The following is a 10,695-nucleotide window of genomic DNA, read 5'->3' on the forward strand; positions in this document are numbered from 1 at the left end:
AAAATATAAAACAATATCCCATCTGCCCCCCCGTCATATTTCTTTTCAAGATTTTCTTATTTAATCACAAGTGTACATGTATTTATATTTATAGATACATATATATTTAGTCATCTTTTCTCTTTTACCACGTCTCTAATATTTTGCTCTTAACTGTTTTTCTATTTTTTTTAATTTTTTTTTATTATATTTTCTTCTACTGTACCATGCTGCTGAGTGACTGCTGCTCGTCAAACACATTTCATTGCAATGTTGACCCTGTGCTAACTTGCATATGACAAATAAAACTGAAAACTGAAAACTGTGGGAAAGACTTGAGGAAGCTAAATTACGAATAGAGGTGACTTTTAGTGAACAGCAGTATGGCTTCAAGCTGAGAAAGCGCACTACATGTGTGATGTTTGCTTTGAGAGTGTTGATGCAGAAGTACAGAGAAGATCAAAAGGAGTAATGGTTGGAGCAGGACATGTGTAAGGACGGTGAGACAGTGGCGAGGTGGGTGGTAAGAGTCGGGTTTAAGATGGATAAAGATTTTAAGATTTCCACTGAGAGTGACGATAAAGGAGAAGATTAGAATTAGATCAAAGGGACAAGTAGGGTTAGAAGAGCAAAGCTGTAATGGTTTGGACATGTGTAGAAGAGGCACTGTAAATATATTGGACGAAGGAGGTTGACCATGGAGCTAGCAGGCAGGAATAGAGGAAGACAACACAGGAAGTTCGTGGATATGTAAATATGTAGGTGTACCCCAGACATGATGTTTTTATGTCGAGAAGATATCTGCTACGGCCTAAATATATTCAACTTTAATTGAAATTGCACATCTAAACTATTACCTATAGGCAGCACCTACATCCCATAAATTTATAGAACAGTTGTCTTTGGGAGCATTTGTTTAGAATCCAGTCCTTCAGTTCCAATACAGAATATAGTAGTGTTTTGATAGTGTTTTCTTGAAAGTCTATCTTTGGCATTCGTATTTTCTAAAGTAGTCCTCTGGCCATAAGTAAAGTGCCCTCCAGTATCTACTCTTATGATGTGAACAATGAATGAAAACAAGACAACGAAATTAAGAAAGAAAGAAAACATTTAAAACTGTCTTTCAGGCGATTTTATTGTATTTTGGGATGTTTCATGTGTCCAGTCTAAACCATAATCCAGCACATTTCACATGGAGAAGTACATCATTCAAAATAATGAATGAACACACCACAATAATCAAAAGCACATCAGCTTTTGAGGGTTTCTCTCTGATTTTCTGTTCATTGCCTTCCAATCACATCCTGCAAACATGCAAAGGATAATCAGAACATGCTGCTACAGAAGTCTGGGGTGTCTAAATGTTGGATACTAACATGCAATCCAAGCATTCTCTCTACGGCTAAAATTACATTTATTCAACATGACCACGAAATCTGCAAGAGGACTGATGTTACATCTGTACGCATATCCTCGGTGTGTCTGAAAGGTAGATGTCCTCGGTTGCTCTGTAACGACTTGGTGTGAGGACACCAGTCGTGTTCTTTTTTCTTTGTTTTTGTCACTTCCTTTTGTTTTGTTCCTGTGGGTTTCTTTTCAGTGTCCAGGGTAACATCCTCTCTTGAGAAGTAAACAGAAAGAGATGTTGGAATCTGTGATGTCATTATATAATATACTTCACTTTTTAGCATCAGAATTTCCTCTTTAAGAGTATAAGGTGTCATAATCATTCCTCATAATCTATTGCTTTCATGTATTTGTAATTGTAATTTACATTATTAAAAGCAAAGCAGTTATCAACTCAATGTCCTGGAGGAAGTTCTATATAAAACAGTGCATATCCTGTCAACACATTTAATGACTTTAATTTTCATCTTACAAAAACTCATAAATATAGCAGATGGCAGGTTACATAGTAATAGCTGAATCTCACCTTGACTATGGGGGTGTTTTCATTTAAGACACTGTAAAAACAGGAAAAGGATACAGATAAATTAATAACAATAGCTCAATTTATTAATGAAATAATAAGAAAAAGAAACATAAAAACAAATCACACATATGGTCCATTTTTAAAAAAGGTAGAACTCTGTGTAATTTAAATAAAGAATGAAATCATTGTTAATGAGTTTAAAGACTATATAATTAGGACAAAGACAACATGCTCAATATTGGAACTGACAGTCTGTTGGCAGACTAGTTTAGACTTTTTTTTTTACTACACAGATATCCTCCTTTCATACGTGTAACATGTGGAAAGACCTTCAAAGTAACTAAGTACTTCTAAACTTTTATATTTTGTTCAGATATATTGTTCCCAAGAGCGTGATCTTCAGACATATTTTATGTTTTTTTTCCCCCTGTGCATGATTTTCTCTGGGTTTCCCACATATTTACTCTTAGGATTAAAAAAAAAGGATTAAATTATTCTTAACTTCATGCTGAACATTTTGAACTATTTGACCAAACAATGTCATATCGAGGGGGTTAACCTCTTCCCACCTAAGTTGTATAAAAAACCTATTCTAGCTTTTTAAACATGCTGCTGATTTCAAATACAAATTGTTTTAACATTTTATATGCTTATGTACGTTTTTCATTGTATTATATTTTACACTGTATGCAATTTTTAAAACATTTTCTTAAAATTCAGCTTTCATTTGTTAGCTTCTAAGTCAAGTCCTAATAATGAAATGTCTAGGTGATAGCACCCAAAACAACATGTAAATAATAAAGTATTAAACACAACTTACACCAGTGTATACTCCTTATTCTGCTCCGTGTAGAAAAGAGATTAGCACAAAGGCGAGAATGTAATTAGGCACGAGAGTTAAAATCATTTCAAAGGCACTTATATAAAATTTTAGGAGTCTTTTAGGCTCTACAAGGTAAAAAAATACCTTCAGGCTTGGGGTGCATGAGATTCAGTGGGAGCTCCAATGTGACATCACTGCAGAGAAAATTGAGCCAAATAATGTGAATGCATGCAATCATCATTTCTGTATGGATTGTGATAATATTGTCACTAAATATTACTCACCTGGAAGTGAGGCCACCCAGCAGACTACATGGAGAAAAGAGGGAAAACGTAAGCCGGCCTTTGCCGTTTCGTTCTGTTTAATCTTGAACGGGATTTACTTGTGTCAAAAAATACTTACCCTCCTCCAGCCACCATGAGGTTAATTTTAATCTTGTAGGAAACCAGGATACCCAGCACCTCTTTTTCTACTCCCTGCCGCAGCCTGTGGAGGACGAAGTGCAGGGATTTGAAGGATTAGAGGGGTTTAAATTAGCTGAGTGTACTACTGTGAGACATTGCGGACACTGAACAAGAAAGCGGATGGAAATGTGAAGCAACAAAGAACCGACAGAGAAGAGTGTTTCGCCCAAACTTTACACCAGTGTGCACTTACATGGTGGTGGAGGCCAAGTTGGTGTCCTCGTCCTTCAGTCGACCGTCCAGCGCCAAACCTCTTTTCTCCTTGTTATCAGCGAGCAGAGGTGTGATGGTCAGAGTGTTGTCGAAGCTGCCGTTAGAGTCCACCGTCTCTCTGCAGAGAGTGAAAAGAAACACATGAGCAGATTGACCCAATTTTATATTTTCATTTTGCTTCTGTGACATTTGCTGTGCTTTCAGTTTTCTGCCCACATACCCGAACTCTTGGTTAAGAACACACTTGGTGTATTTGTCTGCCGAGTAGAGGACGATGTCTGTGGTTTGGTCCACTGTTGCAGGGAGGAAGATATAGAAAAATGTTATTTCTTTATAACATTTTCAGGATTTATTTCAATATTTCAGTGAATAGAGGTACCCACCACTGATTTTAATTTTCTTGACTGTTTTGTTGCTCTCGTTTTTGATTTTGATCTTGATTGGGATCGCTTCACCATGAAAGTACAGCTGCGGCAAAACAGGAGAGAGATTTTAATTGGTTCACTGCACAGCTCCCATTTCAACAGGGTGAAGCTAAAATTTTGCTGCCGTACATCTTTCTCCATTGAAGCTTCTAGATGAACGGGCTTGTCAGACATCATGAAGCTTTTGCAGATATCAGCCTTGGGCCCGGCGCCCACCTGAGACGGGGCGTACTGGATTTTACGAATGACGAGACGGGCGGTGTCCCTGTCAGGGCGAAGGAGAGGGAAGGAAGAAGAGATGAGGTGAGGAAAAATGAAATGGAACAAAGAGAGGCGAGATAGCAAGGCAAAGACATTAGTGGAAGTGAACTCACTTCTTTTCAATCTTTTCATCGGGGTTGTTCTTTTCCTTGGCAAGATAAGTTTTGATCTCAAAGTCAACGCCACAAGCCTGCAAAGTACAGTGCAGTTGTGAACAGCTGATATTTAAACAAGTGACATCCTTGCCTATGTACTCTAAGGTAAAGGGATGCCTCACCTTTCCCTTGTCATCAGGTCCAGGCTGCAGAGAGACTGAGCAGGGTAGGTTGTTTGGAATCTATGGAGACAAAGACTAAGATTTATAAGAAAACGCAAGAGCTACTTCCATGAAATTACAAAATAAAGCCTAATTTTAGATATTCAGGAAGAAAGAAATTGTTAATTTGAGCTTTTCCTCGTTAAGAAAAAATATATAAATGTCTATTAAATACTCAGTATTAAAGTGGAGTAACATCATGTGTCATTGAATGTTACATGCACAATTTCTAAAAAAAAGCAAAAACAACAACTCTTTCTCACATGGCTGAGGTCATAAACTGCTTGTCGTGCTTAATTTTGTGGTCCTGAGTCACACACCTCAAAAGAGAAAGGGTGTGCGTTGTCTCCTGCCTTCTTCAGCAGGGTGTCGTGCATGGCACTCAAGGCAGGCTTCTCGCCATTAGGATAGAGTTGGGTTTGCTGCATCCAGATGTCCTTCCTGAAGCACAGGCCCATCACATCCAGGTCATCACTACCATAACGGAAGGCACATGCCAGCTGCACGAACACTGTAGACAGGTGTAATTACATCAGCTACTTCACAGTGATTGGCAAAAGCTTCTATTTATAGAACTGAACCCAATTTAAAACGGCGCTTTATGTGACGCTACCTTTTCTGTCTCCGAAATCTGCTGGGTCCAGCTTTACGACGCCGTCTGCAAGGGAGCAGGATTACAGGCACAGTTATTGTCTTCATAATGACCGCAGGCAAACACAAATACAGAAAAAACACTCTGTAATAGGAACGTACCAACTCTGTCCACTTTGTCCACATGATCCACATAGTCTCTCTTCCCCAGGTAGAGGGTCAGCTGTCACATTGAAGAAGGGAAAGCGTAGTGTTTCAGAACCTTTTAAGTTTTACCCCTTTTTCAGTCTATTAAAAAAATGTTTTAAGAGAATAAAAGAGAACATACCCCTCCATTTCCACTGGTCTTCTTGAAAACCCTGTGAAGCAAAAAGGAGAAACACCACTCAACCTTTAAATTAACCTTTTTGTATAGATTACAGTTAAAATATTAACCTCCTTATCCTGGCAACCAGGGCAGAAATAAGTGTGTGAAATGTTGAATAAAGCTGGAGAACCCATGTTTTTAAAAGAAGAGTACATCCACTTACATCCATGGAGTTACTGTCAGGCTTAACAAGATAAAATAGTGATTCAATTTGGACCCTGTGGGTAAATTTGGTTTCTTGGCAAATGACAGAAGGGCTGGTAATCCTTTATTCCTCGTTATCCAGTTAGTAATAGCTAAGCGTGGAGCTGCTTTACCTCATCAAGCCCGGATTGAGAGGCTGGCTCAGGTGAGGGAGCTACAAATGCTGTAAGAGGGTTCCCCAAATAACCAATTACCACTGTCATCAAATAAAGCTCAGAGCAGTGTTACCATATTTGAAAGAGCATGTTGAGAGACTAAGCCTATTACAGACCTTAAATAAATACTTTCTAATAATTGTCCCTTTTAGGAGTTGGCTGACCATCCTGTCTACAACTCCACAAATTTCAAAGAGATCATGATTCTTATCAACCTTTTGGCCCCTGTCAGATTTTCTTTAGGTAAAAGGGAAACATCTTTCCACTAACAATAGCTTTGGATTGTTATATTTTTTGAGTATGAGAGAGAGAGATCTTTAAATAGTTTGATTAGAATCAGCAGTTCCTCTGGGACATAAAGATAAAAACAAAATGTATCCAGTACTTACTTTGCCATCTCTAGAAGGTTTTTGGAAGTATTCTGTTGGAAGAAAGGTGAAAAAAACAAATGATCAAAAAGTGATCAGGAGGTCACAGATCTATAACTGAGAGCTCTCTGGCAGCTGGAGTGATGCTTTTATTTGAGGGTACAGAGGGTTAATCCTCTGCAATAAGATTACGCCACTGGTGTTAGGACTCTTCCACCAAACTGGTGTTTCTCTGGCTGCTAAGTGATCCCCGTGACCTCACAACAAACAACCAAAGATTTACATTGCACACGTGGTTATGTCACAGTATGTTTCTCCTAAAAGTGCCAAAGTCTTTGGACTATTTAAGGAACACTAAATGGATAAAACCCATTCATCACCTTAGATAGCATTCCAGGACTTTAGCTCTCTATAACTCCTAGATAAAGATTAGTCCTGAAGGGTTAAGAGCACTACAAGCATTTAATTAAATACGTATTTTCAAACATATCTGCTCATCATCTTCCAAAATAATCTCCAGTCTTCAGGTTGTTTGGTCTTATATATTTTTAAACATCACATCATATTTCTCTTTAGAAATTTGTTGGGTTTTTTTTCTATTGGCACCTTCTGTGTCAACTCCAATCTCCAATCTCCAATACAAAGATTATGGATAAATGCAAAGAATGAGAATAAAGTCTTTGTTAATTACCCAGATGCCTTCAGTCTAAAGTTGCTTTGGGCTACAGTTACTTATTTCAGTGCCAGGAGCTGGTACAGCAGCTTCCTGCCTCTCTTCTGATTGACTAATTGCTGTGCAATTTCAGCATATGTGATTGTTGCACACCTCTTCAAAAATACTGAACTATGCCTTTGTTAGATTCTTGCTCAAACCACAGAGCACTATATTTAATATTTATTGGTCGATTACTCTATTTTACAGTGATTAAATAGCATTCTTGTCTGCAGATAATTTAGTAGACATACTGAAAGCCACAGAAAGCAGATGTTTTTGTTACATATGTATTATTGTAGCATCTACCTTACAATATAAAGTGCCTTGAGGCGACTGTTGCTGTGATTTGCCGCTGTATAGCTAAAATTGAATTGAAAATTGAATTGAATTGAACTTGCCTTCTTATTTTCTTCTTATTTTGCACTATTTTGGCTCTTTTTTTACCTGGCCTCCATACACAAGCATTCTTACATATGTTCACTGATTGTAGATATGGCCTCAGAGAGAACCTGTCGGTTAACTTTAATGGCCTATTAAAACAATGCAATACGTATATACTGTAATGACTTCCATCATCCTTATTCAACCCCACAGTGGAGCATAACTCAATGATTTTCACCATTGCACCATTTGACCTTTGACCTCTATTCATTTTCATAGCTACTTATCCAATTCAAGGTTGCAGGGGGCTATCAGGCATAAAACTGTACTTCATAATTAGTTTCACCACTACACATCCATCCTTTCATTCATTCATCTGTGAATATGAAGAATTCTTACCTCTTCTTAGTAGTCTGGGACTGTGGTGAAGGATGTCAGGATAAGTTGAGAGTGCAGTCTACAGCTGAGCTCCCTTTTTATACCTGCCTCCCTCTGTGCATCCTTCAGGCTTAGCCAGTTCACTATTGCTGTTTTTACCTGCTTCATAATCCTGTTAAGCAATCAGAGAGCAGCTTTTTTCGGACAACAAAAGGTGCAGCCATCTAAATCACAGGGACATAAATACAACCTCACAGTCGCCATGCGGCTGTAGTAGGCCGATAATCCCCCTCTGCACCTCCACAAATCACTCAAATCTCCTTTGATTCAGAAAGCACAACAAAACAGGCCATTTAAAATCAACGTTTTCTTTCTCTGATGGATTTTTTTCCCCATCAAAAAAATTGTGTTGAACATCTTTATAGCTTGCATTAAAAACTGCATCTGTGAGCAGCACCTTTATCTGTAAATATGGGTTAGCTGGGTATCTATGTGTTATTTGTTCTTTTTTCTTTTCTTTTACAATCATAAAAACACAAACATTTTAAAAAATATATCAGATTCAAGAGTATTGCTATATGCTTGATAGGGAGATGAAATAATAAACTAACCTATATGATAAAGGTTTCAAATGTTTTCTTATTTTAAGCCAGTGTGCAGCCGTGTATAGATTCCTAGTACTCCAGTCTGTCTGCTCTCAACAGATTAACAGTTCCCTCTCCCAATATGGTACAGATGACGGGAGTATCAACGGTGAGGTCAGAATAAGCTTTCTTATTCAACAGTGTCTAAGTAACGTGCCAAAGATTAAGGAGAATCACCAGAATCCCCTTTGACCCTTGAAAAGCTCCTAATCCTCCAACAGGTCCGTTATAACTAGCTTATGTTAAAAGAATGAAGAACATAGGAACGTAAAGTAAAACATTTTAGGATTGATGGGGATACTAGGGAATATTTTTTAGTTAAAAAAGATCCTTGATTATGAGACAGAAAGCTTTAAAAATGTAGTAAATGTAAATGTAGTGTTTTTATTGCATCCAAAGGATGACAAGACCTTTGCTGGAGTTAAGCCGAGGTTAACAGAGATTAGGCCACCTGGACACCCCACAAGTCAGGGGTTACTGTGTTGTACCAAACATGGCTTAACGTAGTCCTTAATGACAATCATAATCCCGGTGAGGTGTTCTGCACAGCCTTTATGAGCTTTAGCATTTTCCAGCTTTTGTTTTCTTTATTCGTTTGACGCAATGGGAAGATCTGACGCCAAGAGGGAGACGTTACTTAATGCCTTTTCCACGTTGGACTTTAACCACACGTATTCTTGATCTGGGTGGGATGAAATAAAACAGAAATAGTAGGTACAGGTTTTTTCTGTCACTTGCTGATGTTTCTTGGAAACTGTGTCTCTGGCTTGCGCCCTTTAAACCATCAACCTAAACACAATGTGACAGAGCGATTGCCTCTAAGGAGGATCGCCCTGTAGGACAAACACACTCATCTGTATCCAAAGAAATGGTGGAAAAAAGTATCTTTGACTTTTGAATATCTACTAATAGTGTATGTCTGGCATTAGACAAACTGAAAATATGTTTTTAATAGTATTTAACTTTAATTTAAGCAAGAAAGTGGGGCCGTAGAGATTTAAAATCTAATCTGCAGAAGTGACTTGGCCTTATTAGGCAGCAGTTTGATCAACAGCAGTTGCTTAGACACAATATGCGCATAAATACTCAGAAGAAACAAAATGTTAGTATAGTACACAGATTTTATCTTTGAAACAGATTTAGTCTGAGTAGTTTTTGATTGGTTGGAAACTGGAATCAAAGGAGAAAATGAGACAAAGAAGTGGGTTAAAGAGAGAAAAACAGAAATACATCCCCTACCTACTTAATGTATTGTAAAACTTCATATAATAGATGGTAATTAAATGGCATCGCTGTACCTGCAATTGTTGATTATGTTCAGACAGCTTCTTGAGTCCTGGGGACACATTTGGATGCAGTATAATTACTGCTCTTAAATCATGCCGTGAGTGTTCCAGTGGCCTACATTCATTTTATTTATGTGAACATTTGTTCTGCTAATACAAGCTTATGTATCCTATTTTGGGAAACAGTTCCACAGGTGAATAGGCATAAATAACATGCCTGAAAATAGAAGTATATGTGGTGTAACAGGTGCTAAAACAAGTGTACTTGTTTCAGCACCTGATCGATAAAGACCGAGTCGGTGCCTCTCGTGCTCCTGAGAGGCTTTATTTTGGGACCAGCTGACTGAAGGCACTGACGGAGGTGGCTGAATCTTTTTAAGGCACACACTCCAGACTAAACAGACTAGTAATTATGAGGAGTGTCTGATGGGGGGAATCAGCCAAAGGCCAAATCCAGCTTAATCAATTATTTATGGGCTAGGACAGAATGAAATGACACGAGGTAAGGCACACGATATGAAGTATAAACAAACATAACAAGACAACATTACATGAGCTCAGATAAAACATTAGGCAAATGAAACTAATTTAAAACATATATATTTATCTGTTTAGGAGCTTTTCCATTAATTATGAGTTATGTGATGAAGACGCTTTTTTAAAAAGTTGAATTACCTGTGAAGCAAAGCAACAACTGCCCAGGGGCTCGGCACCCTCGGGGACCGCACAAGGCCAGTTTCATTGTATGCCAAATGATTTCTGCTGATTTTATTTACGGACACCTTTGCTGCAAATACAATAATATATAAACAAATATTTAAATAAATAGGTAAATAAAAAAAATACCAAAGTACTGACTAACCTGTTGGCTGTGGCATGAGAAAGACTAGTCAGATAACATTTTTTTAAGACATTATCAGTCTTCATGATTTTCTACAGGTTTATATATATATATATATATATATATATATATATATATATACAGTCTTTGAAGAGACTTTGAAGATAGAAACAAAGATACTGATGCCAGTGTTTGTAACAATACTATCGATATTTGGATATTTTTCCATCTTTACTTGTCATTAAATTAATCTTTCCTCCCTCATACCATGTCAATAAATAAATATCATACATGCATTCATTAATTCACTGTTATACGCCACTTAAAGTGACACCTCTATCTTCAGCTGTG

The 10,695-nt window shown here is 37.7% G+C and overlaps 1 protein-coding gene across 1 annotated transcript; it reads right to left on the reverse strand.

The window, feature by feature from the left end:
• Positions 1 to 1,096: 1,096 nt before the first annotated feature.
• Positions 1,097 to 7,672, reverse strand: arr3a (arrestin 3a, retinal (X-arrestin)). The gene is made up of 18 exons (XM_005926367.2): positions 7,595 to 7,672; positions 6,121 to 6,152; positions 5,334 to 5,364; positions 5,168 to 5,228; positions 5,028 to 5,072; positions 4,735 to 4,925; positions 4,376 to 4,435; positions 4,212 to 4,288; positions 3,967 to 4,102; positions 3,796 to 3,880; positions 3,633 to 3,705; positions 3,393 to 3,530; positions 3,138 to 3,221; positions 3,020 to 3,043; positions 2,880 to 2,929; positions 2,733 to 2,752; positions 1,913 to 1,943; positions 1,097 to 1,599 (listed from the first exon to the last, which is right to left on the reverse strand). Exons 2-16 carry the CDS (start codon positions 6,126 to 6,128, stop codon positions 2,748 to 2,750), a joined length of 1,068 nt encoding a protein of 355 aa, XP_005926429.1. The 5' UTR covers positions 6,129 to 6,152; positions 7,595 to 7,672; the 3' UTR covers positions 1,097 to 1,599; positions 1,913 to 1,943; positions 2,733 to 2,747.
• Between the last annotated feature and the right edge of the window lie 3,023 nt (positions 7,673 to 10,695).

The sequence above is a fragment of the Haplochromis burtoni genome, unplaced genomic scaffold (genome assembly GCF_018398535.1).
Source record: "Haplochromis burtoni strain Fernald_Lab_line unplaced genomic scaffold, NCSU_Asbu1 Contig_83, whole genome shotgun sequence".
NCBI lineage: Eukaryota > Metazoa > Chordata > Actinopteri > Cichliformes > Cichlidae > Haplochromis > Haplochromis burtoni.